This window comes from Giraffa tippelskirchi, chromosome 12, assembly GCF_054371585.1.
Source record: "Giraffa tippelskirchi isolate mGirTip1 chromosome 12, T2T-mGirTip1v1.2.pri, whole genome shotgun sequence".
Classification (NCBI taxonomy): domain Eukaryota; kingdom Metazoa; phylum Chordata; class Mammalia; order Artiodactyla; family Giraffidae; genus Giraffa; species Giraffa tippelskirchi.
Window position 1 is genome coordinate 103,161,551 of NC_137286.1, and position 27,086 is coordinate 103,188,636.

General features: G+C 44.1%; 2 protein-coding genes across 7 annotated transcripts in view; one reads left to right on the plus strand and one right to left on the minus strand.

Annotated features, from left to right (window-relative positions):
• Window positions 1-2,744: 2,744 nt before the first annotated feature.
• LOC145529293 (DNA-directed RNA polymerases I and III subunit RPAC2) lies at window positions 2,745-4,463 on the minus strand. The gene is made up of 2 exons (XM_081549377.1): window positions 4,230-4,463; window positions 2,745-3,318 (listed from the first exon to the last, which is right to left on the minus strand). The coding sequence occupies exons 1-2, from the start codon at window positions 4,253-4,255 to the stop codon at window positions 2,943-2,945; spliced, it is 402 nt and encodes a 133-aa protein (XP_081405503.1). The 5' UTR covers window positions 4,256-4,463; the 3' UTR covers window positions 2,745-2,942.
• Window positions 4,464-27,086, plus strand: part of LNX2 (ligand of numb-protein X 2) — an 87,208-nt gene continuing 64,585 nt past the window's right edge. For 4 of the 6 annotated variants that reach the window (XM_081549371.1, XM_081549376.1, XM_081549370.1 and 1 more), the window contains exon 1: window positions 5,934-6,142. The gene's annotated coding sequence lies outside the window, so the exon portion shown is untranslated. Of the gene's footprint in view, window positions 4,649-5,933; window positions 6,143-27,086 lie in introns of those variants that run through there. The other 2 variants (XM_081549373.1, XM_081549372.1) reach the window with 1 other exon arrangement.

A 27,086-nucleotide genomic window follows, 5' to 3' on the forward strand; every position in this document is an offset into this window, starting at 1 on the left:
TCGATCCCTGGGTTGGGAAGATCCCCTGGAGAAGGAAAAGGCTACCCACTCTAGTATTCTGGCCTGGAGAATTCCATGGACTGTGTCCATAGGGTCGCAAAGAGTCAGACACAACTGAGCAACTTTCACTTTCACTTCACTTTCCCTGGTGGCTCAGTAGTAAAAGAATCTCCCTGCCAATACAGAAGACAAGGGTTCGATCCCTGGGTCAGGAAGATCCCCTGGAGGAGGAAATCCTCTCCAGTATTCTTGCCTGGGAAATCCCATGGACAGAGGAACCTGGTGGGCTACAGTCCATGGGGTCGCAGAGTTGGACATGACTGAGGCGACTAAACAACAAACAGATTCAAGACTCCATGCCAAATCATGAGTGATGATGAGCCCTTTTAGGAGCAAAGAGGCCACGAGATGTGGCAGGTGGCCACCAGTGAGTGCATCATCCACGGGTACTGTTACTAATTACTTCAGTCTACTGTCACCATTTTGCACTGCTGTGTCCACTAATTAAATTTGGCCTTCATGTCCTGACAGGTCTTGACTCAGGTATTAAACTTCATTTAAGTTACCCTGTTTCGGTCCCCACTGAACTATTCATAGGCAGAACTTTAGAAGAGGCAAATGAGTGTTTGATCATTTCCCACTGATCCCTTTAGGACTTCCCTGCATCTTCAAGTGCTGAGTTTCTTACGCTGACGTTGGCTGTTAACTGTCTCTTACTGTCTGTCACCCTAGGAGAATGTTCCCTGTCCTTGCCCCAGAACTTTTGATCTTTCCCCACCCACTCCTGCTCCTACTTAAATTTAGCCTCTAACATCCTACAGTGTATTTTCTTTATTGGAAAACCCAAACGAAGCCATTCTTCTGTACCAGGGTTAATATTTAGCCTTTGTAGGCACTAAACTAATGCTGCCAGCTGCCCAGTGACTTCCCTGTTAATTTCAGCTGACATTTTTTCTGTCCTCATGTGACTCATTCATCACTCTCCTCTTTGAAAAGCTCTTTCACAACTTGACTTTCTACAGGCTTCCTCATCACCTCACTGCTTGCTCTTCTATCAACCTTTAAATACTGAGCTTGCCCAAGGCTTGGCTTGGACTCTCTTCTTTATCACTCCAGTTTTTAATCTCTTTGATGGCCTTCAACTCGTATCTACTGACTACCTCATTCAACATGGAACTTCTGATTCTCCATCTCCCAACCAATCCCTTCCCCGCAACCCAAGTTTTCCATCGCTCCACCTCCCAATGAATTTTCCCCTCTAGGCTTCCCATTTCAGTAAATTTAGCTCCAAATCTAGGTGGAAATCATTCTTCTCTTTCCTCATCTTCTACACCCACTTCCTGAGGTCTACCAATTCTGTACCATTTGGCTCTCAAACGTATCTCAAATCCACTCTTATCTCCATCACTAGCTTATGGCCCTTCCAGCTTACAGTTCCTCTGCTTCTACCCTGGCCTCTCCACAGTCCATTCCGCCACACTGTCATCAGATATCCAGATGCCTTCCCCTGGTACTTTCCAAAGTCCCTGCCCCAGAGCTCTTCCCCTGGAGCCTATCACAGGCCTTTGTCCTCCCTGCTTGCCCTGCTCTAGACATGCAGATCTCCTTTCAAGGCCTTTGATTCCTCAGACCACTGGTGTTCTGCTTCAGGGCTTCTGCAAGTGCCACTCCCCCAGAATGCTTTTCTTTTTTGCAGGGCCAGCTCCTTCTCTTCCCGTGATCTCTGGGAGATCCTCTTTGACTTCCACACCTAAAGCAGATTCCCCTCTCAGAGTACTAGGGTGGGGCTGGGGGTTGGGGGCGCTCAGGTTCTCAGGTTGACAGATATGTAGGGTGAATTATCAGTCAAACTGGGGTAGGACAGGTATAAGACACAAGATTGAAGAGGTAAGTAGGGCAGCTCTTAAGTGTGATTCACCAGTATTTTAGGTTTCCCCAAAAATCATTTTCCGCACATTCAGTTTTCCTCCTGCCTTTACTTTCTCTCAAATACTGTTTCTTTTCATGGAACCTTGGGCTGTACTGAGATACCCACCCAAGGATTGAAAATGTTATCTGGTCATCCCAGTTGTCTCCTTCTATATTAGGGTCCTAAAATTACAGCACTGAACTGGAATCTGTCCTCTAAATACTACCATAAAGATGAAACCCGAGACCACCTAACTTCTCTCATGTGAAACCAGAATTCTCAGAATTCTCAATCTGCTTAACCCTTCAGAAATCTGCCAATCATAGCAAAGGATGCAATTCTCATAAATTACTAAAAAATATCTAGGAAGAGGCCAAGTCTTCCCCTCACTCCCACCTTTCTTTTTTAAACCATCCACAGCCTATGTGGAGTCATGCTCTATGGCATGGGGTCTTGAACCTCCCCACCTCAGGCAGGTATCTCCTATCAGATCAGCAGCAGCATTAGATTAGAAATAAAGTGTACAATAAATGCAATGCTCTCGAATCATCCTGAGACCATCCTTCCCACCCCCGGTCTGTGGAAAAATTTGTCTTCCACAAAATTGGTCCCTGGTACCCAAAAGGTTGGGACCACTGCTCTATGGCATCTTTCCCTCTCCCCTAGTCACAAGAGTGCAGGCACATCCCTTTTAATTTCCTCAATCAAGGTCTTTCTTTAGGTGCCTGGTTATCTGTTTCCTCACTTTCAACCTTGGTTCAATTAAATGGAAAAAAAAAAACAAAATCCTAACAGTCCACCTCCAGAACAAAGGAACAGAAACCACTCAAATCAGTTTAAGTAGAAGAGGGAATTTATTAGAAGAATACAGTTTCTCACAGGGACTTCAACAGCTAAGATGAGTTTTAAGCTAGAAGCAGGCCCTTCTGCAGGTCACATCGTGCTGTCACCACAATCTTTTACTTCTAGGTTTTGCCAAGAGCACATACAGAATATCCTAGAGGTCAGTTCTCCCTGTATGGTGGGTGAAGGACTAGAATGTGGCTTCGTTTCTGCTGGCCTTTTTATCTTTATATTCCTTTATGCTGGCTTCGAACTTGTCAAGCACATGCTGGCAGACGTTCATGAGCTCAGTCAGGCCTCTCTGAAAGGGCTCGACCGCGGGGAGGGCACCTCGGGTCTGTATGCGCAAGTTAATTTTGCTCTCTGAAGGATGGGTTGTAGTGTAACCACAGAATTCCACTTCTGGGTTCTTCATGATCATGTACCGGAGAGAATTTCCTAGGGTATGGTCCTCCTCGTGCAACACAAATGTCACACAGTGTCTATCTGTCCCAGCCGCCTGGACCATCTCCAGGGCTGTCTTCCTCTCGCCTTCAGCCATTGAGGTCTTCACTCCAGACATTTTTCTACACACATAGTTTTTATAAAAATGAGATCATACTGAGTACGGTTTTGATACTAGCTTTTTTTTTTTTAATCTATCACAATTGCAACAGGTTACTGCTCTAATGCACTCCAATTACACAGAACTATTAGCATTAGCCCTTATTATTATCTTCTGCCTCCACCTATTCTACCACTAAATAATTTACTGCCTCCAGTCTCTCCCTACTCCATTTGGCCGTCCACATGGCGACCAAGGGGGAGTGTCCTTCAACAAAAAGTTTGCTAAAATATTCTTTTGGTAGAGTCACAGGAAAAGGGACAGGATTAGAATCGGGGGGGGGTCCGGCTAAAGGATGAAAAGGGAGTTGAAAGGCGTGGGGGAAAACGCAGATGATAAAAATAGAAACTAAAGTTCATCAACATGCAGTTTTCCAACTATGGTTTCCATTTACAGGAGGTACGGAAACTGTCTGAGAAGAGTCTCCAAGCACGTGAAAAAAGAGCACTCGGTGCACAGAGACGACCAATTAGCGCTCGGCCCAGAGGAGTGGCCTGGGCCTGGCCCACAGGCCAAGCCCATCACTTGGGGAACGGTGGCCGGGTGCACGTTATCTTTTACTGACTCTGGCTGTTCCTAACGGGGATGGGCCGTTGGGGACTGAACTCCGCTCTCACAACCCGTCTTCCCTCCTTGGTACCTAGTGTACTGAGCGTGTCTCCACTCAAGCAATCCAGCTTCCTTCCAACCCCTTCCCAATCCGGGACCCCGTTCCCCGCCCTGGCGCGCCCACCGCGCCCCCTCCTCGCCCTTCCTCCCGGTCAGGCCCTCGCTGCCAGGCCGGGCCGCGGAGGCGGAGGCCCCGGCCGGCCGCCGGCTCCCGGGGCCGGGCGCGGCCCGCTCCTTCCGCCCCCACACCCCCTCGGCCGTTACCTCTCCAGCTCCTGGTCCTCTTCCATTGCGCAGGCGGCTTCCGGGATCCTCAGGTGGCGCGGGCGGGCCGGAGGCTCTGCCCCATGCCTCGAAGCGTGCGGGTACGGCAGGCAGGCAGGCAAGCAGGAAGGAAGGACCGACGGAAGGAGTGCGGACGGAAGGAGGGGGGAGGAGCCGCAGCGGCGCGGCAGGGCCCGGCCGCTGGGCGGGGCGTGGAGGCTCCGCCCCTTTCCCAGCCCCGGCCCCGCCCCCGGCGCGAGGAGGGCGGTGGCCGAGCCTGAGCCGCTCACCTGAGCTCCTGAGTGAGCCCGCCCGCCGAGCCGGCGGTGGCAGACAGGTGGAGCCGGGCTCCTGCCCCGCCCCGAGGCCAAGGCCTGCTTGTGGGCGCCAGAGCTCGGCCCTTGGCACCTCCCCCCCAGGTGATGGCAGAAGGGGCGGGGCCTTACCTGATGCCCCCAGATCCCCTTTTTCCCCTGGGGCCAGGATCAAGCCTCTTTCCGACTTGCTGCTGGTCCCCTGGCAGTGTAGCAGTGTCAGTCGCTTCAGTCATGTCCGTCTCTTTGCGCCCCACGAACTGTAGCCCGCCAGGCTCCTCTATCCATGGGGTTCTCCAGGCAAGAATACTGGAGTGGAGTATTGCCATACCCTTCTCCGGGGAATCTTCCCGACCCAGGGATCGAACTCAGGTCTCCTGCATTGCAGGCGGATTCTTTACCATCTGAGCCACCGGGGAAGATCTTGGCCCCGTGGGGGACGGGGTTAATCCCAGGCTGGATCCCGCCCGCCCCGGGAGGCCTTTCCGGGGACAACGGACAGCTATAGTTGATCGATACATTTTGATGAATTTCACAACAGAACAAGATGCGCGTGTAAGACGATATTTGTCTCATCCGCGATCTTGAATGGTTTCACAGCTCAACTGAGTCAAAGGACAAGCGTTTGTTTATTTTTGCCGGAGGGGGCGAGGGTCGGGAGCGGGGGTGAGGATGAGCGAGTTTGGATGTAAACCGTCCCCATCTCGCATCCCCATCCTTTCCTTCCTGGGATCTTTTTCTCTCCCTGGAGTACGTCCTGCCTCGCTTTGGACACGTCCTTTCCTCTTCACTCTTTTGGCCTCTTCAACCTCCTCACCGGCGGAACCTCCCTCTCACCTTCGTTCCCAGGTGCTCGTGCCCCCGCCTCGGGGGCTGCCGAGCCTTTCACCACCCAGACTCGCTCTCCGCGCCCCGACCCCTCAGGTGTTCTTTACCAAAACCCCCCCTTCTCCCTTCTTGTCCCCCCTTACCCTCGCCTGCTCCCGTCCCTTCCCCCCCACCCCGCCCCGACCCCCGCTGTCCTCTCGCCCGACACGCCCACAGTCCAGCTTTCCGGCGCCACCTGTTCTCCTTACCCCACCCCCGACCCCCTAGATGTTCCCCGCCTCCCCCAGCTGTTCCCCTGTCCTCGCGCGGTCGGCAGCGAGCGCAGAGGCGGCACTGGCCCAGCTCCGGGGGCTTCAAGGCGGACAGCGGAGGGGACGGCTGGGGTTGGGGGGTGGGGAGGGAGGGCTCGCGGCGGGGGGGCGGAGCGGGCTCACTCTAACCCGGAGTGACGGCCCGGGCCCGGCCCGCCCCCCGCGCTCTCGGATAGGCGGAGCCGCCCTCTGGCCCGCCCCGCCCCGCCCTGTGCCGCTGCCAATTGGCCGGGGTGCGTGTCGGCTTGCGTGGCTTGGCCCTGGCGTTCGCCCGCGGGAAGGCAGCAGGGGCGGTTGAGGAGCAAAGTCTTGACTAGAGTTTGCTCCTTGCCAGGAAATCCGCGGCGGCGGCGGCTGCAGGTCCCGGCGGAGTGGAGGCCGGCTGGCCCCCGTGCTCCCTCAGCGGGGACGTGGAAGCGGAGCCGACGCTCGGTTGAGGCGCGGGAGCCGGGCTCACCCGGTTAGTAACTTTGCCCTGCCCGCCGCGCTCGGCGCCCGCTCGCGGTCCGGCCGCGCCTCAGGTGCTGGCGGCGTGTGGGGTGTGGGGCGTCGCGGCGCCCGGGAGGCGGCGGAGGCGGGCGGCCGCGGCGTCCTTCGCGCTCTCCTGGCTGGGCCGGGCTGCGGGGACACGGGGTCCGGGGAGGAGGGCGCGGGGCTGCCGGGCGCCGGCCGGGGGCGGGCGGCCTCGGCTCTGACAGTCTGGGGGGTCCCGGCCGCCGGGTGGCTGAGCTTTTTGCGTCGTTTGCTCTGGTTTTAGGGAGGGGAGAGGTGGGGTGAGATTTTCGTCCCCTGAGTGTCTGTGGCCGTGGGTGAGAGAGCCACCGGCTGCCTTACCCGGTCTTGTCCCCGTTTGAAAGGAGCGGGGCCAGGTCGTACGCTCCGTCCCAGCCTGTTGCCCGCGAATTCTCACCTTTCCCTGGAAGCTGGAGAGGGTGGGAGAGAGACGTGACACCCTCGAGGTGGGTAATTTGAAAACACGGCCCATGACTTGGAAGCAGCCGCACACAAAGCACCGTTCAGGAAGGACCTCAACTCGCTTTTCAGAACCTCATGCCCAGATCTGGACGAAGGACTTGCGGCTTAGATGTAGCGTTTCTTCGGAGGTGTCTGTGTGCATTTACGGTTATGAATCAGGACGTTTAGTATATGCCAGGAGCTACAGTACGCTCATGCCTGGGCTTAACTCTGGTAGATGGTTGCTTTTTAAATTACAGAAATGAAGTTGAGCGAAAAGCAGTGGCTATTCAGGAGGTTGTGAGCTTTGATTTATTGCAACTGTCTTTGCTTTTAAAATTTCGCATTCTGGCCACAGTCATACTAATTTCTAAATTGGTCTCAGGGCAGATTTTGACTTTGATTTTTTTTTTTTTCTTTTTCTCTCTTCCTTGCACCATACTGTGACGTAGCCCTGATGAGTTCATCCCAGTAGATCAATATTATTTACTTGGATAGATTTGATTCCTATCTCCTCACCCCTTTAGACAATGGACTTTGATCTTGTATCCCTTTTGGCCTGTCCGGGCTTTCTGGTGCCACGAATAACAAAAGTTGTGCCCTTTTAGCTTGTCCAAGTCCTGCACGTGAGTTTTCCCATAGGAGTAAAAATGTAGGCCGGTTTGTAACCCAGGTAAAATAACTGCTGCTGCTTTTAATGTGGCCCACTTGTGTGTTAGCATTCCTAATTCTGTATCTTGTTCCTCTCCTTTTCTCATCAGGTTATACTTTTTCCATTATTTATTCATTCAGCAAATGAGTGTCTTCCGCAAACCGAACATGCTTGGCGAGGGTCAGCTCTTGCCCTGAACTGGCTCACAGTGCTGTTTGGAAGCCGATATATGCCTCTCTTCGACCAGCCACCTGAAAGCGATTTGAGCGGGTGTTGAGGGACCTTAAAAGAGGCAGAATTTCTGCCTGGAGTTTGTTGGGGAAGGCCTCACACCTGCACTTACTCTTCAGATGGCTGGGGGATTTTCATTCTCTGCAAAGGGACTAGGGTGTAGGGCGTTTATGAGAGCCACATCTGGTTACTTTGGATGAAGAACATGGTGTCTGCGGTTGGAGTCGTGGTCAGGGCCTCGGATGTGTTATTCATTTCGGAGCACTTAGCACTTGGCCTTGCTTACAGTGGGCGCTCAAATATTTATTGAATTGAGTTGAACAGGAACATAAAGGGTTTTGTATGCCAAATTAAGAAATTTGGACTTGATCCAGTCAGCGATATGGAGCTGCCAAGTTTAAGCAGGAGAATGTCATGATAACATTTGCCTTCCAGAAGGATGTCTGCGTCAGGCTGAAGGTTGGTGGGGGTCCAGATGGGAGGTAGGGAGACGGCGCAGGGCCTCTTAAATCCTGGAGGGTTTAAGTGCTCAGCACTTCTCAATTCACATTGTCTGGGTTTGGATCTGGCTCTGTTACTCATTACATAACCTCTTTCTTCTTTAGGGTCTTCACTTCATAGGATTTGGGGGATAAAGCTTGAAAAACATGTATGTTACTTAGAATAGTGCTTGGCACATAGGAAGGACTTGGTAGATGCTGTTTTTTGTTCTCTGTGAGGGCAGTGGAAGTAGAGATGATGTGGCATCCAGGAAGTATAATTGATCGACCAGATAGGTGACTATGAATGATTAATGAGAGAGGGATGGTTCGGAGGGTTTTTGACTTGGGGGCATTGGAGTATACTGGTTAAGCTGGCTGTGGAGTCAGAACGGGGTTGAATTCCATCACTTACTCTGAGCACTACTGTCCTCACTGAACTTTGGTTTCCTAACATTTAGAAAATGAAGTATACCTGTCTAGTGGGGTTTGAGGATCAAATGAAATTATGCATTAATACCCTTGGCAGAGTAACTAGCACAGTACAAGTGCTCAATAAATACTGGTTGTTCCTGAAGTGGTTATGACATTAAAGAGCTAGTGGAATGCTGGAAGTTACGAGAAGGAACAGTTAGGAGCAGTCCGTGGTAGGGGTGGGGAAAGGAATATAGTTTGGGACCAACCCATTGAGGTGCACATGGGTGGTTGAGTCTGTGATTCCGTTGTTGAATAGATGTGTCAGGCAGGAGCTAGGAAAGAATGGAAGATAAAAAGATCAAGAGCTCACATAAAGCCTTTGTGGATATGGTCAGCTTTATGGGAGATTTGCAGGGGGTAGGTGGGAGTGGGGAAGTTTACATTATTGCAGTGCCAGGAGTGTTGCTGTCACATGCTGGGCATCTCTAGCCTTAAAATGCGTTTTGGTCACCATCACAAGGGAACTCAAGGCTCCTTAACCTGATGGGCCCTTTGCCCTCCTCCCCTGCCTCCTCTTCTCCTTTTTGATTGCTCCCCTCAAAATCCCGGTACTTTTTAGTTTTTTTATGCAGAGCCATCTAATTTTTCCTGGGGCTAAATTTCACTTTAGGCCTACCTTCCTATATCAAAATCCAAGGTTTCTAGAAGAATCAAAGGTCTCATCTAACAGGTTTACTTAGGAAGTAATGTTGGTTCTAAAAATAGATGTATATAAGCATATTTTAAATACATATTTGTGTATATCTTGCGTGTACAGGTACAGTTGTAGAAGATTTAGTCAGGCCTAAAATGATCCTGTTAAGGGGCCTGGGAGATTGACAAACTCAATCCCGTTCTGTACTTTCTCTTCCTCAGAAGGTACAAAACTGGAAAAATCTGTGGTTACATAAGTTTTTTGGTCAGTCGAGTTAGAAGAAATGGCTGTTTTGTGTATTCACTGAGAAGTTGTTAAGAGGAATTTTTTAAGAAGCAAATGTTGGTGATGTACATTATGGTGACGGTGATAGAAGCATCCAGTCAGTCTGTTTTTAAAGAGGTAGATATGTAGGCTCTGTTCTCAGAATGCACGCTTCATAAGAGCAGGGATCCTGATTTGTTCACTGCAGTAGAGTCCCCAAGTCCCAGAACCAAAGATACTAATGTATGCATGAATAAATGAATTGGATCTATTGACTTTGATCTGTCTTGGCCCACAGACTTACTGAAATCTTTGGAACAGTCATTGGTCAGAGGGAAAACAAAAGAGGCATTTGAGCCAGCCAAGCAGCTTAAAGTACTCTGTGTTCTTATAGAAGATACTGGAACTATAACAGAATTTATGACCATTATGATTCAGTGATTTTAGTGCCAGCTGCTGTAATTTATTTGCATGATTCCCTTTTTCTCCCCTTTCACTGTGATGGTTGTGGGGTGTAGTTGGGAAGAACAGGTTTCTGTAGGGGTATTGCCTTGTTCAGAGCTAAACTGATGACACGTGTATCGTCATTTTGTCCTGTTATTAGTAAAACTCCAGACCAGATAAGAGATGAGAAAAGGAGCAGAAGTGTTGTGGATAAAGAAGGCCAAGCACAGTTTACACCTTAATTTCACCACCCTCGATGTCTCCTACTATTCTTTCTGATAATCAGGGTCCCTCATCGGAGTAATTATGTGGGAGAATTTTGTTTCTCAAAATTGGACTGGGAAGGCGGAATGAGAATTAGAAACAAGTACAGAAAATAGGTGATAGGCAGCTAAAACTTTGTGTATTTACGTGCTTATCTATATATATAAGCACAAACGATCATGTGTCCACTTAAAAAGCATGCCACTTTTATGTAAACAAATTAGGTTTTGTTTCCTCTATTGAAAGAGTAATCTTAGAGTTGTTTTAAATAGCAAATTTCCCTAAAGTATATAATAGGGGGCATTGTAAAAAATGTTTATAAACAAACTATGAGGACCTGCATCTTATGTAAAACAGGTGTCTGGTGGTGGTGGTTTAGTAGCTAAGTAGTGTCTGACTCTTGCAACCCCATGGACTGTAGCCTGCCAGGCTCCTCTGTCCATGGGATTCTCCAGGCAAGAATACTGGAGTGGTTTGCCATTTTCTTCTCTAGGGGATCTTTCCGACCCAGGGATCGAACCTGGGTCTCCTGCATTGCAGGCAGTTTCTTTACCAACTGAATTATAAACAGGTGTCTACTTGGCTTTAATAAAGCTCCCAAAGATTCTGTTGGTTACCACTTTGTTTTACTGATAAAAGTAAAGTAAGGCTGGTATATATTTGTACCCTGTGCCCCCTTTACCCCTCAGATTGGGATTTTGGCCACCAAAATTAAAAATTAATCCTTTATCAGAGTTCTTAATCCTGTTCAATTGAACTATCTAATTATTGAACAAATAAGTTGAAGTCCTTATGTCTTATTTCATTGTTTTATTCTAACCATTTCCACTTTTCTTCCACATGATTTTAATGTTCATAGATTTCCAATTTAACTGTATTCAACAAGCAGCATACATGATAGGATCAACACTGGGCTGTGTGGGACACAAAACATTTTCTGCCCTTCGAAAGCTTAAAATCTTAAAAGACTTTAAGTCAGAGTTAATCATTCTGAGGCAGGAGATAGATGGACCCTGGGTTAGACATTTACAACTAGCCTCCTGTTTATGCTTTGAGACAAAGATAATAACAGGAACAGGATAAGCAGCTGGATTTAGTCTCCTGTGGACACTAAGATAACAGTGGTGGCAGGAGCAGTGAAGGGCTGAGCCCTGCCTAGGTAAGGAGGTCGCACATTCCTCATTCTTGGGGTGAAGGCACTCTCCCAGACTACACATGCACAGAAAGGGTCCTCAAGGGAGGGGACACTAGCTCATAATATATCCTGTCAACCTCCCAGAGACCTTCACACTGGAATCCATCTTGGCTAAAAGATACACAGACACACAGGGGAGGGCCATGAGTCAGACCAAGTGTGGGGTTAAAGCAAGGTAATTGGCTGGAGGGAAACAAAGACCCAGAAAACTGCATCCATATAGCAACCAGGGCTTCCCAGGTGTCTCAGTGGTAAAGGATCTGCCTGCAATGCAGGAGGTGCAGGTTCAATCCCTGAGTCGGGAAGATCCCCTGGAGAAGGGAATGGCTACCCACTCTAGTGGGAAATCTTGCCTGGGAAATCCCATGAATAGAGGAGCTTGGTGGGATATAATCCATGGGATCACAAAAGAGTTGGACATGACTTGTTGTTCGGTTACTGAGTCATGTTCTACTCTTTGCAACCATGGACTGCAGCACGCCAGGCTTCCCTGTCCTTCACCATCTCCCAGAGTTTGCTCAAACTCATGTCTGTTGAGTTGGTGATGCCATCCAACCATCTCATCCTCTTGCCTTCAGTCTTTCCCAGCATCAGGGTCTTTTCTAATGAGTCAGCTCTTCGCATCAGGTGGCCAAAGTGAAGAGCCAACTCATTGGAAAGGACTCTGATGTGACTAAACAACAAGCCACCCCAAAAGCACCTGACTCTTTCTCTGAGCTCACCTGCATGTATTTTTCTAATAAACACTTTACCAGTTTCTCTGTTTTTGTTCTCTTTGCTAAAATTCCTTTTACAAAGAAGGCAAGAGCCAAGACCCTGCTTCTGGCCACTAGTCCCTGGTGGTCTAGTGGTGACGATTTGGCGCTGTCACTGCCAGTCTGGGTTTGATTCCTGTTCAGGGAACTGAGATCCCACTTCAAGCCTCCACCCTCTGTGGCCACCCCACATCAGCTCAAAGCATGGTGATGAATACCTCTGACTTCAAATACCTTGTCTCCTCTTCTCCTTGACCTTCACTTCCACTGTCCTTGGACATTCCCCCAGTTCTCCACATTAGACCTTACGTTTCTGTATCTTGTCCTCTGACCGCAGCCTCTGAGCCTGTCCTTCCAGCTGTATCACACCCACAGTAACTCTTCGGTACCCTTTGGGCAGGGACAGTTTGCCTGCCATCCTGTTTATCCCACCTCCCATCCTGTTGTACTAACATCTGTGGGATCTATATTTAAGCACCTGGAATATGCCTCCCTGGCACTTTAGCTTCGTTTGAACTTGCTTTTGTTCTGTGCCTGCTTCATTAACTTTGCTTCTCCCTGAGTTATTTTGGCAACCCTGTTAGAAAGCGAGGCGCAGGGAATCACCTCTCAAACAGCCCCTCCCCTCAGGCAGTTCCCTTTATTTGGCACCTACTGAGTGCTAGGACACTGCGCTCAGTGTTCAGCAGGCCAGAGTATCTCACAGAGCTTACATTCTAGAGGAGATGGACATTCAGCAAATAGCAGCATACATTATAGTCACAAATACGGTAAGTGCTTTGATGAGACAGAGAGCTGTGCTGTCCAGCACGGCAGTCACCTGCATGTGCAGCTCCTGAAACGTTCCTGATCTGAATCGAGATGTGCTGTCACTGCACCCTTCACGATTTTGAGGACTTGGTACCAAAAATGGTAAAATAGCTCAGTAAGTTTTTGTATTGATTACAGGTTGAAATGATATCCTGGATATATTGGGTCAAATAAAATATTCAAACTAGTTCATTCACTTGGCTGCTAGAACATTTAACATGGCAGGTGTGGTTCACCTTCGGTTGGGTTGCTGTGGCATGGGGTGTTGCCAGGGGTATAACAAGGGAAACTAACCCTCTGGGGAGCTGGCCGTCCCTGGAACCACCCCCAGGAAGTTGTCTTTGAACTGATATCTGGTTGCGTAGATATTACAGGTAAAGCCTTCTCAGAGGAAGCAGCAGAGGGGGGTGGCACTTTGCAGGAGAGTGAGGAGGTGGGTAGCAGAGAGTTGGAAAAGTGTGATGGGAGATAGGGCCTGGGAGGTAGGTAGGGCCGGGTCATGTGGGCCCTGTTGGCCCTAATCAGGCTCTTGTTCTTCCTTTCTTGAGAATGATTCTAGACCGTCCTCATTCAGAAACCTTTTATCAAACCCTCACTTTTGTAGCCTGCAGATAATCTGGTCAGTTCATGAGGACCTGGTTTGATTTAGCAGATTTCTGTCCCTCCCTTTCCCAGCTTGTCTGGATAAGTCTCAGTTGTGTTAAAGGCTCATTTTTCCATGTGCCCGTGATCCCATCCTTCAGAGTCTCTTTTAGGAGAGCTTCATCAGTTAACCCCTTCTGTAGTGAGTCTCTCTCTCCCTAATGGCTTTTTCACCTACAAATATACTTCAGTTCCAAACTTGTAAAACAAAGCACCATTGACCTCACATCCCCTCTAGTTATTGTTCCTAAAGAGTAACGAAATATTTTACAATTTAATATTTAAAATGCGTAATGTGTTAACATGTCGATATAATTATATTGATATATATTTTTAATAAGATTTGACTTTTTCATATTATGTATTTGAAATATGGTTATACAGTTGATTGTCCCTTGAACAACTTGGGGATGAAGGGCACTGATCCTCCCAGGCAGTTGAAAGTCCATGTACAACTTATGGTCAGCCCTCCCTGTCCACAGTGCTCTGTATCTGATGATTTCAAGTGCAGACTGTGTAGTACTGTAGTATTTACTGTTGAAAACAAGCTGTGTGTAAGTGGACCCATGTAGTTCAAACTTGTGTTGTTTAAGGCTCAACTATATTTTACATGTATAGCCTATCTCTTCAAGAAAATGAGTGATACGAAGGGAACATTTCATGCAAAGATGGGCACAATAAAGGACAGAAATGGTATGGACCTAAGAAGCAAAAGGTATTAAGAAGAGGTGGCAAGAATACACAGAAGAACTATACAAAAAAGATCTGCATGACCCAGATAACCACAATGGTGTGATCACTCACCTAGAGCCAGACATCCTGAAATGTGAAGTCAAGTGGGCCTTAGGAGGCATCACTATGAACAAAGCTAGTGGAGGTGATGGAATTCCAGTTGAGCTATTTCAAATCCTAGAAGATGATGTTGTTACAATGTTGCACTCAATATGCCAGCAAATTTAGAAAACTCAGCAGTGGCCTCCAGACTGGAAAAGGTCAGTTTTCATTCCAATCCCAAAGAAGGGTAATTGCCAAAGAATGTTCAAACTACTACACAATTGCACTCATCTCACACACTAGCAAAGGAATGCTCAAAGTTCTCCAAGCCAGGCTTCAACAGTATGTGAACCATGAACTTCCAGATGTTCAAGCTGTATTTAGAAAAGGCCGAGGAACCAGAGATAAAATTGTCAACATCTGTTGGATCATCAAAAAAGCAAGAGAGTTCCAGAAAAACATCTACTTCTGTTTTATTGACTATGCCAAAGCCTTTGACTGGTGGATCACAACACGCTATGGAAAATTCAAGAGATGGGAATACTAGACCACCTTACCTGCCTCCTGAAAAATCTGTATACAGATTTCTCAACTGTTGTCAAGAAGCAACAGTTAGAACTGGACATGGAACAACAGACAGAGACAGTTCCAAATCGGGAAAGGAGTACGTCAAGATTTATATTGTCACCCTGCTAATTTAACTTCTATGCTGAGTATATTATGTGAAATGCTGGGCTGGATGAAGCACAAGCTGGAATCAGGATTGCTGGGAGAAATATCAATAACCTCAGATACGCAGATGACACACCCTTAGGGCAGAAAATGAAGAGGGAACTAAAGAGCCTCTTGACGAAAGTGAAAGAGGAGAGTGAAAAAGTTGGCTTAAAGCTCAACATTCACAAAACTAAGATCATGACATTCGGTCCCATCACTTCATGGCAAGTAGATGGGGAAACAATGGAAACAGTGAGAGACTATTTTTGGGGGCTCCAAAATCACTGCAAATGATGACTGCAGCCATGAAATTAAAAGACGCTTGCTCCTTGGAAGAAAAGCTATGACCAACCTAGACAGCATATTAGAAAGCAGAGATGTTACTTTGCCGACAAAGGTCCGTCTAGTCAAAGCTATGGTTTTTCCAGTAGTCATGTATGGATGTGAGTGTTGGATTATAAAGAAAAGCTGAGCACTGAAGAATTGATGCTTTTGAATTGTGGTGTTGAAGACTCTTGAGGGTCCCTTGACATGCAAGGAGATCCAACCAATCCATCCTAAAGGAAATAAGTCCTGAATATTCACTGGAATATTCAGCATCATTCACTGATGCTGAAGCTGAAACTCCAGTACTTTGGCCACCTGATGCAAGAACTGACTCACTGAAAAAGACCCTGATGCTGGGAAAGATTGAAGGCAGGAAGAGAAGGGGATGACAGAGGATGAGATGGTTGGATGGCATTAGTGACTCGATGGACATGAGTTTGAGCAAGCTTCAGGAGTTGGTGATGGATAGGGAAACCTGGCGTGCTGCAGTCCATGGGGTTGCAAAGAGTCGGACATGAGTGAGTGACTAAACTAATCTCAGTGCAGATACTAAATTTTCAGTGTATAAAGTAAAAGGAATCTTATCAAGATAGTAATAATCTAACAAAAGTATTTTATACTGCTTCAGTTTTTATTGTTGTAAAAAGCCATGTCGCATAAAATTGACCATCTTGACCACTTTAAGTGCATAGGTCAGGAGTGTGAGGTGTGTTCACATTGTTGTACAGCATGTTTCCAGAACATTCTCATTTTGCAGAACTGAAACTCTGGATCCATAATGACAGCTCCCCGTTCCCACCTCCCCTTTGTCCCTGGTAACCATCATTCTATTTTCCATTTATATGGATTTGATTACTTTAAATACCTCATGTAATTAGAACCATGTAGTATTTGTCTTTTTGAAACTGGCTTCTTTCGTTTCATATAGTATAATGACCTCACGATTCATCCGTGATGTAATATGTGATAGGGTTTTCTTCCTTTAGAAGGCTGAATACTCCCCTGTATGTCTATACCCTTCCTCTGTTGATGGACTTTTGGGTTGCTTCTGTCTCTTGGCTGTTGTGATCAGTGCTGCAGTGAACATGAATGTGCAGGTCTCTCTTTGAGACCCTGCTTTCAGTTCTTTTGAATCCCAGTTCTTTCAGTCCTAGATGTGGATTAGCTGGATCATGTGCTAGTTTACTTTTAGTTTTTTTAAAAGTAGTTTTCCATAGCTGCTATACAGTTTTAAAATCTCAACAACAGTACTCAAGGTTTCCACTTCATCTTTTATCCTGATTTTTTCAGTAGTAACTATCTTAAAAGGTATGTAGAGCTATCTCATTGTGGTTTTCATTTGCATTTCTCTGATTAGTGATGTTGAGCATCTTCTCATTATGCTTGTTGACCACTTGTAGATCATCTTTGGGGAAATATCTGTTTAAGTCTTTGGCCCAATTTTAAATTGTGTTATTTTTGTTGTTGATTTGTAGGCATTCTTTATGTGTTTGGATATTAACACTTTATCAGTTATGTATTTGCAAATGCCTTTTCACTTCATTGGTGTGTCCTTTGTTTTAAAGTTTGATATAATCCTATTTGTCAATTTTGCTTTTGTTTCCTGTGCTTTTGGTGTCCTATTCAAGAAATCTGTACCAAATCTGATGTCATGGAACATTCTCCCTATATTTTGTTTTAGGAGTTTCATAGTTTTTTAAATCCAGATGAATCAAATTTTGGATATGGTGTAAGTAAGGGTCCAGACAAAATATTTTGAACATATTTCTGAGACCGTATGTAAAAGCAAAAGGTCTGAAATACGTGGAATAGTTTTAGTGGGAAGAGGAAATGGATGACATTGATGAAGGACACAGTTCTCAAATGGTACTTACTACAGGTGGCCCTTGAACAGCAGGGGTTTGAGCTGTGTGGACCCACTTATTTGTGGATTTTTCTTCTCAATAAATAGTGCTACAGTACTACCCCGCCTGAGGTTAGGGGACCACAGATGCCAAGGGCCTGCTGCAAAGTTTAGTGGATTTTCAACTGGAATTTTTCTTTCCTTTTTGTATCTTATACTTGTGAGACACCAGTATGGAAACAGTCAGTAGTCTAGGGCTAGCTGAAGCTAAAAAATAAGGTGATTGGGAAGGAGCCAGGTATCAGACTACATATGGTTGCTTTCTGTGTCTCTCCTACTAAACATGTAAGGTCAGTAGTCTGCCTTTTAAGACCTTTCTGTCGGGGGGCCCTTTAGTAAAATTTCAGAAGTATCCATCACAATTAGATCTCATGTGAAATATTTATTAATCTCATTAATTTCTCTAATTTTAGGCCCTGTGCTTTCATTATAGATGAGATACATTAATTGATACTTTAATAGACTAATTTCAGAGTTTGTTAAAAATAGATATAGTTTTCCTGGGTCTCTGACCTGTTCTTTTTCCAGGTATATGGAGTATATTAGTCAGCATCTTTGAATGATTTGTCCACTTTTGAAGGTTTTGTTGTTGTTTAATAATCTGTGTCTGACTCTTTTGTGGCCCTGTGGACTGTAGACCACCAGGCTCATCTGTCCATGGAATTTCCCAGGCAAGAGTACTGTAGTGGGTTGTCACTTCCTACTCCAGGGGATCTTCCCAACCCAGGGATTGAATCTGTGGTTTTTGTGTCTCCTGCATTGGCAGGCAGGTTTTTTACTACTGAGCCACCGGGGAAGCCCTTTGAAGGTATATAATAACGTTAAGAAAACTTTCAGGACTTACTCTGAAAATCTGGATAGTGAGTTTTAATATATGGCAGCTATTTACACAGAGGACTAAACATTTTTTTTAAGGAAACCATTCTGTAGGATACAGAAGGATAATAAAATCTCAGCTAATACCTAATGTGTATTAACTTTTTTCTTATAAAAGGTTTACATGTTATAAAGTTGCTCAATGTGATTTTAGTCTGTGACAATGTGACTTAATTTTCCTTCTTTATAGTTTGGATTCAGAGGCAGTAAATCAAACCTGATCCTGGAAGAAAGCAAAATAGACCATTAGGTAGTTCTGAAAATGCTTATTCGTAGTACAGAGTTCTTTATGTGTCCATAAAGAATTATTCTTGGTTACTTGAGCCTCTCGAAAACAAAATTGCTCTGTTAATAGAAAACAGATTACTCTCACAGCATACTAGGATTTAAGGAAAGATAATCTATCTGGGAGATAAAGCTTGATGTTCTTGATAATATTTGTAATTCAATATTAAAGTAGTAACATCACCATCTTAAAGAATGTCTTTCTATTTTCTTAAAAGAATTGAAAAAAATCAGAAATTGAGATAAATCAGATTACAGTTTTATTACAGTTACTATATTTTGATGCAAATATGGTATTTAAATGGTAAACATAAGCATAGAGAGTATTATGGCAAGGTGAAAGTTAATAATTACAGTTATAAATTGTAGATAAAGAGTGGGAGCTACCCTGGTGGCTCAGTGGTGAAGAACCCATCTGCCAATGCAGGAGATGCAGATTCAATCCTGGGTCCGGAAGATCCCCTGGAGGAGGGCATGGCAGCCCAGTCCAGTATTCTTGCCTGGGAAATCCCATGGACAGAGGAGCCTGGTGGACTACAGTCCATAGGGTTGCAAAGAGTTGGACACAACTGAGCGACTAAATAGCAACAAAGGTAGAGAGTAGTCTCAAGCAAATTTCAGGATTTTTGTGACTGTTGGTCCGGAGACAGCTGAGGTATCTTTTCTCCTGCTGATTATTTATTGAATGTCTATTACACGCCAGGCACTGTTCTAGGTGCTAAGACAACTCAGTGAACAAGACAAAGTGGGATCCTTGTTCTTACAGAGTTTACATGCAGGGGGGCAGGCAGATTAATGAGAAGTGTAGTGACAAATGCTGGGAAGAAAATCAGACAGTGTGGTCAGATCTCAGCGATCTGTTAGACTGGTGGCTAAAAGCTACAGCTGGTCTTCAGGTTCAGCTATTAATATTTCAGCTATTAGTTGTCTTCTTCACCAGGGAAACTTCTTGCTAACTTCTTGTCCCAAAGGACACCAACAGTCCCATCTGTTTCTTGCCCTTTTGTACCCTCTCCTGGAGGTTTTTTACCTGGTCAAATGACTATAAAAAGGAAGTGGGAAGGAAGGAAGAGGAGAAGCAGGGCATCTGGAAAACTGTGTCTCAGATAATCTGGTTCTGCGTGGAGCTGAGGCTTTGTTGAGTTTGTACCTGTCAGTCTCTCAACAGCACTTACTGTTTGTAGGTTCTGAATTAAGAAAAACAGATCCCTGCCAGTTATTAGGAAAGGGACCAAGGGAAAATGATTTTATCAATCCTTGCGGTTTTATTTTAAAGTTTCTCACATCATTTTGAAAATCCATTGTCTATGTCACTTTTTATGTCAGCTGGTGAGACTGTCTTTACAGTTGATGTGTAAGATGTTCATGCCCTGCTTTTTTTGGTACAGAATAGTTTTCAGTGTGACCCATGACTCATCAGTTGACGTTGCAGAGCATTTTTAGAAACAAAGAATGCAATAGCAGATTTCCCCTGAGCAGCACTAATGCAAGTAAATACAAGAAACACAAAGTCGTCTGTATCTCCTGGTGTTATTACAGCTGTATGTTGATTCTTAAAAAAGTGTTACAACCCTGGACATTTCAAAGAGCTTGACTAGAATAGGTATAAACTATGATGTGGATCCTGAAAAAGATTCTTACTATGCAGCAGTCACTGCATTTCTCCCTTTCTTAGGATATAAAGTCACTTTGTAGATAAATACAGTACTTTAACATTAGGCTTGTGTTTTACTTACTCATTTTCGAAACAGATGAAGCAGTGGAGAAAAGGCATTATCTTGGGAATACTGCTTCATTTTTATTGCTTCATAAAATTGTTTTTATTTTTGATGTGGACATCTTGTTTGTTCACTTAGCTTTTTAAGTTCATGAATATAAGAACCAAGTGTGGCTGCTAGAATTTATTGTTGTTGTTTAGTCACTCAGTCATGTCAGACTCTTTGCGTCCATGGGATTTCCCAGGCAAGAATTCTGGAGTGGGTTCCCGTTTCCTTCTCTAGGGGATCTTCCCGACCCAGGGATCCAACCCTTGTCTCCTGCATTGCAGGAGGATTCTTTACCGCTGAGCCGCCTTGGCAGCCCTACCTCTGACTTTATCTCCTTTTGTACATGCTCCTGCCATGGCATGCCCCCACACACATAAAAGTCAGTCTGTACAAATAGATACTTAATGAAAGTGAGACTTGCACTTCTTTTTTCCCAACCACCTAGCTCCTCCAAAGTTGACTATCACTAATTTTTTCTCTCTAGCTATGCTTTATGCTTATAAACTTATGTGTGTACCTATACAGACATTTTTAAACACATACTGTCCTGTACCTTGATTTAAATTAGCTCAAAATTTGTTAAGTGGCTAATCTTTTTGAAATTTAACTTAGTCGTTTGTTTGTTTGTCTCATCTGAATTATATTACCCTAAGAAAAATTGTTTCTCTTGAGAAACATGTTAACATTACCATGCAGAGGTTTTCTCTGCTGATTATGATTCTAGAAGAAAAAAAGATTATTTGAACTTTTTTTTAAACTATAAATCATGCCCTGTTGCTTATTCCTTTTTAAAGGGTATGCTGAACATAATAAAAATTTAATTATCTTTATGACGACGTAAGAAAAAATGGAGCATTTGCTGGTTTCTACAGCTGTGGAAGAGTAGCTGTTCGGTACATTTTATATTTTGCTAAAAAACTTGGTTATTAGAGACTATTCGGTAAAAATTATGATGAATTAAAAACTACTTGTTTAGCAAATCTCCTTGCTGATTTGAAACGTCTTGGTGCATCTTATAGGGTTCATCAATTCTATAGGTTGTATCTTCACAGCATTAACATTTGTAGTGGGCACTCTTAGGGTACCTTCCAGTTTGAGAAGTGTTGAGTGCATTGATTTTATTCTAAAATTAGAGGGGGAAAAGCAGTCTTTTCCTTGAATTCAATTAGAATACGATGTTAGATGTGGAGGAGAAAAAAGGAAATTGTTTTAGTGATTTAAGACTATCACCCTAGAAGGCTTTAATATTTTCACTGTATACGGCCTTCCTTTTGGTTGTGAAATGTTATTGGGCAGAACTGTAGAACTGCAAATATGAATCATTGCAGTAACTATCGTTTGAATGACAGCTCTGGCTGTCACCCTACTGGGAGCCTGAAGCACCCCTCACAGAGACGCCCACCCATGTGCACTCCCAGCGTGTACAGCCCTTGCTTTAGGGCTTCTTTCCTGCCTGAGTGAGTTCACAGCTAGACTTCTATGACTCCGTGTCATTATGTAATGGTTACCTGCTGGTAAGGTGGTCAGTGCTCTGAGGGACGGCCCTTCTTAATCTATTGGATACACTTTTTATCTTCGTATACTATATGGATACACATGACACTATGTATAGTATATAGTGCATGACACTTTAAAGGAAGTGAGAAAATTTGTGGATTGAAGAAGTGAAATCAGTGAGGATTGTAAGAAATAAAAGAGAGTTAAGTCAGAACAAAATTCTGCAGAGTGAAATTAGTAGGACTTTATAGTGGACCAGTTGTGGGAGATGAGGAAGGCTGCATCACAGACAACCTCTAACTATCTGGATTCTCTGGTGTCTCAGAGGGTAGAGAGTCTGCCTGCAATGCAGGAGACGTGGGTTCTATCCGTGGGTCAGGAAGAGCCCCTGGAGAAGGGAATAGCTACCCACTTCAGTATCCCTGCCTGGAGAATCCCATGTTCAGAAGAACCTGGCGGGCTACAGTCCATGGGGTCTCAAAGAATCAGACACAACTGAGCGGCAGACACACTCCATGACCATATAACCGGTGTTGGGGAGCTTATTCACTAGAGGGAGACTGAGTTTTGGTGGAAATGATCTTGGGTTTGATTCTGAACATGTTATGCTATCTCTGAGACAACTAGGTATGTATTTTGTTTTATCAGACTTTGAAGGACGACACCTCCCCCTACATAGTTTTGTTTTGTGACTCCTATTTGTTTTCTCAGTCCTGTGACTCCTATTTGTTTTCTCAGTCCTGTAAGTGTAGTATGATTTAGGCGTCTCTGGTCCTTGTCTTCCTGATGATCTTCCTGATCCTGTTTCTCTACCAAATAATTTAGATGAACAGGTTGAATAAGCTCAAGATCAATTATATTATTTTATGTTGCTCTTGAGATATACGTAACAGTCCACAGTGGATGTTTGTTACAAAACACAAGTCAGAAGGTGACGTTAGTAAGTATTGAGGTTTACTGGTCCTTTCCCTGTTCTCACACTACCCTCTGTCCTTAGTGACCTCGTACCTACTTTCCATGGCCTCAGTGCCTCCGTATACTAAAAACTCCCCAGTGTACATCCCTCGTGCAGACCTGTACTCTCACCTGTCCACTGGACCTGGGTCCCCGTTTGGATGGCCGTCTCTCACAGTCACGTCACACTATGTCATGACCTCTCCTCCATCAGACCCTAGGGAATGGCACTGCCTGCTCTCTGTTTTAAAAGCCCGAGAGTGACCCAGACGTCTTCTTCTCTCACCCTCAGCTACCCCCTCCCCCCAATATCTAATTCATCCATCTAACCTAAGTCTCTCAGACCCCTTCACACCCGCACCGTGTGAGTTCAAACTGGCTTTTTCTCCCTTGGACTACTCTGCTGGCTTTTTAACCAAACTCCCCCGTCCTTTAGTATATCCGGAATGCAGATCTCATCGTGTCAGTCTCCATAAATAACCCTTCAGTTGCTGCTTTCTGTTTATAGGATAAAGACCCGAATTGGTAACATTGTCCATGGTGCTTTGTGAATTACTCGTGTCCCCGCAGACTCCCCAGCTTTCCTCACACCTTCTGATGAGCTTTCTTTCTGTTTCCTTGACATTCAGGTACTTTGAGCCTCCTTGTCATGCTTTCCTAATAACGTATTATGTACTCTTCCTGGCTCTTACACATCTGTGTCCCTGGCTGCTTAGTGTCTGCACTGGAGAAGCTCTGTGAGGGCAGGCGCTGTGAGTGCTCCAGTCACCCGGTGCCTGGCAGGAAGCATGATTGACAAATATGGGTTGAATGAATTGTGAATTTTCTGGCACTCAGTTTCTTTACCTGTTATGTGCCATGTTTAGTAAAGTAAAAGGGGTTAACAAGGTGAATTAAAAAAAAATGCATTATGTTTTACTGTTGTGTTCTTTGCTTTCAGTCCGTTTCCATGGAAACAGCAAGCAAAAGATTGGTCTGCTGTAATAGTCTCTGGGTGATGTTTGCTGCCATTGTTAACCAACACCCAGAAACTTAAATATCTAGATCTGTGTTTCTCGAGTTTACGATCCTGAGTATAAAAATTTGAGGAAAGTTGTCAACTATTCACTTTTTTTCCTGGTATTCTTTTGAAGCTCTTTATTAAAATAGTTTGCCAGAGAGCAAAGAGTTGCTAAAACACAAGGATTGTTCTGACTAGATGGCTTTGTTGTTTGCTTTCATTTGTATTGTTTGTCACTTGTTTTCTTTTTTTTTTGTTTTCTTTCTTAATGAATGCTTTGTAAATAAGTGTTTTAGTTGACATTTACATTGTTAGAACAGAATTATATTGTCTGTAAAATAAGTGAACTTCTCTTACCGGGGGTCTTAAGGTTAGATTGCACTGAGGATGCTAGTAGGGAATAGAGATAGTTATATCTCAAATTATGTAACCCAGAGCTATTGGCAAAAAAAAAGGTGGGACTATAGATCTTGAGACAGTAATATACACAGGAGTAGTAGATGGCCTTGGATGGCAGTGTCGTTGCAATGAGGAAGCATAAAGGGCTCCTTTGTACCATAAAGGCACAGGAAGAAAGCTCTAAACATAGTTAAAACCCTTAACACAGTACTCTCTATGTACCCATGAGGAGTGGTTCTAGGACCCCCAAGGTCACCAAAATCTAGGGGTTCTCAAGTCCCTGATATAAAATGGCATAGTATTTGCATATAATACTATACACTTCCTCTCATATACCTCACATCGTTTCCAGACTACTTGTAATACCTAATGCGATGTATAATGGTATATGAATAGTTATAAATACAATGAAAAAGCTGTATAAGTAAATGCTGGTTTGCAGTAAATTCAGGTTTTCCTTTTGGGGACTTTCTGGAATTTGTTTTCTTGGATATTTCCCACCTGATGTTGGTTGGTTTCAGTGAATCTGCAGATGCAGAACCTACCTATACAGAGGTCTGATTGGCCACCCTTTTATTTAAGAAGACATTCAGAGCTTTGTGCTCCACTGCAAATGTAAGTGAATGTTTTCCAGAAAGTGTTTAGAAAGATTGATGAACAGCTCAAAAATGGAAATGCTCTATGGTTATATTTATTCAGATTGATTTTGATATGTGAATGCAGAAGCACAAAGGTATTTTAATTTTGTGGTTGTAAAAAGAAATGTCGATTTTGAAAGTTTTATTTTATTACAGTAAAAATTAAAATATAAAACTGTGGAAAATTTCTGTGAGATTAAGAAATCAGGTCCATCCAGCATTCTGGCCCTTCTATAAATAGCAACATGTGTTTTCTTCTGGAAACTAGCCTCCCAGATGCGAACAACAGAAGATAAATTATTTTCCTATGGGTCTGTCATCCATTTATTTGTATGACTATATGTGCATGCGTGTGTGCTCAGTTGCTCAGTTCTGTCCATCTCTTTTGACCCCATGGTACTATAGCCCACCAGGCTCCTCTGTCCGTAGAATTTTCCAGTGAAGAATACTGGAGTGGTTGCCATTTCCTCCTCCAGGGGATCTTACTGACCCAGGGATCAAACCTGCATCTCCTGCATTGCAGGCAGATTCTTCTACCACTGAGCTACCAGGGAAACCCATGAACATATGTATGTGTGTGTATATACCTGAGAGTGTGTGCCACCTCTACATGTTTACTTTGTACTTAAGTACAGTATGTACTTTTAAAATTATAGCTCTGGAGTCAGAGTGCCTGATTAGAATCGTGGTTGCATCAGTTACTAGCTTTGGGCTCTTGGGCAACTTAATGTTTCTTATTTTCAGTTTCCTCATCTGAGAAATGGGGATGCTGATGATATCAAACTCAGGGTTATCATGAGGATTGAATCTGTTAATTCCCAAGTTTAGTTAATGCCATGCCTGATAGAGGGTAATTAAATATTAGCTCTTACAATTATCTTCTGAAACTCATTCCTTCTAGATGTCAAAATTGCCCTCATGAGTTAATCCCTGTTTAATTTAGACTGTGTGTTTCTTTATGACATGAGTCATATCCCTTTTGTCTAACAGCAGAAATCCTGATAATTCTGTCCCATCACATGTTCTAGTTCCTTTCACTCATTCTCACTTTAGTTGCCTGCTTCCCAGTCTTTTTCTGACTACACTGTGTTTTCTTTGAGGTTATCGGGCATTGATTGACATTTCACTCAGGTATATGGTCCCTAGGTGTAGAGCGTAGTGTTTGCCTTTTGGTTGTAAACAATGCTATGACTCCTCTCCTCTGAACAGTCCCCCGCTCCACACCCCTCACTGTGCTTCCCAGGGTGTTTGAGCTGAAAGAAGCTTAATGGATTGTCCAGCCCAGAGCCTTGGTTGTTCAAAGCAGAAGGCTGAAGCTCAGACCACAATCCTGCTGAGGATGGACATTTTTTTTTTTTTTAAAATCTTGAAAGACCTTTTATTTTCAACAGAGTATAATTCACAGACTAAAATAGTAAATAGACTTGTAAATTGGGGAGATAGTAGGAAATTCTTAGATTTATGACTAAGAAACTCACCTGAATTATAGGGAACATACGTATATTTTGATGGGACATAGAAAAGTTCACTTACAGGTCTTTTTTCTTGGATACGTCTGTGATGGTTTTGGTTTGTGAACCCCTTCTTTTACCCTCTTGCCCCTCTTTTCTTTTATTTCCACATCCTAAAATGCTGCGCAAATACACTTTTCCTTTGACTGTTCTACATCACTTAATAGAGATTTATTTCCTTAAAGAGGTTTTGTTTCAAAAGGAAATAGGTAAGGGTGGAAAAGGTAATATTGAAATGGAGGAAGGAAAGGATGTAGAAAAGGAAAAAAATGGTTAAGAAAACAAAATATATGAGACAGAATCACGTGTATGTCTCATGTACCTTCAGAGGATCCTTTCCTTCTGTCTTTTCCTTTAGAGTTTGTTTTTTAGAAATAGAGTTGATCGAGCTTTGTTAAAAGTAGAGAGTTGTGTAATGATAACGAATCTTTAATTCCGTGTGCTAGAACTTCAATCATGTAGATTAAGAGGCATCCTCACAATTTATAAGTAAAAATAAATAAATAGTATGTAATTGAAAATATATTTTTATTTAATGACTATTTGACCTTTGCTCTAAGATTGTTCTGTAAACCAAAGGTTTTCTTTTTATAGCCATTTTAACTTGAGTGTCTATCTACTTTCCATACTCCAGGGAAATGAATTAAAATGAAAAGGGTGTACATGGAAAACAATTTATTTGGCAAGAACCACAAATAAATCTGAAGCTTTTCTTTTTTTATTTCCAATTTTGATCAATTCTGTTAGTTTTCTTGAAAACTACTGTAAAACACACAATATGTTGAAAATAGAGACTTAAAAATCTGTTTGATTAATAGAATCACAGATTGATACTCAATTTTATTCACCAAGTACCCAGCCTAGCACAGAGTGGGCACTCAGTAAATATTTGTTAGGTGCAGTTTAATTGACTGAAGTATAACATCAGTGGCCACAAAATGGACTAATACATTTCTCAG

Bases quoted from the DNA above. Each gene is read 5' to 3' on its own strand.
- LOC145529293 (XM_081549377.1), bottom strand. From the start codon at position 4,255: ATGGAAGAGGACCAGGAGCTGGAGAG. The intron at 3,319-4,229 runs GTAACGGCCGAG...CTATGTGTGTAG, and splicing joins GAGGACCAGGAGCTGGAGAG to AAAAATGTCTGGAGTGAAGA.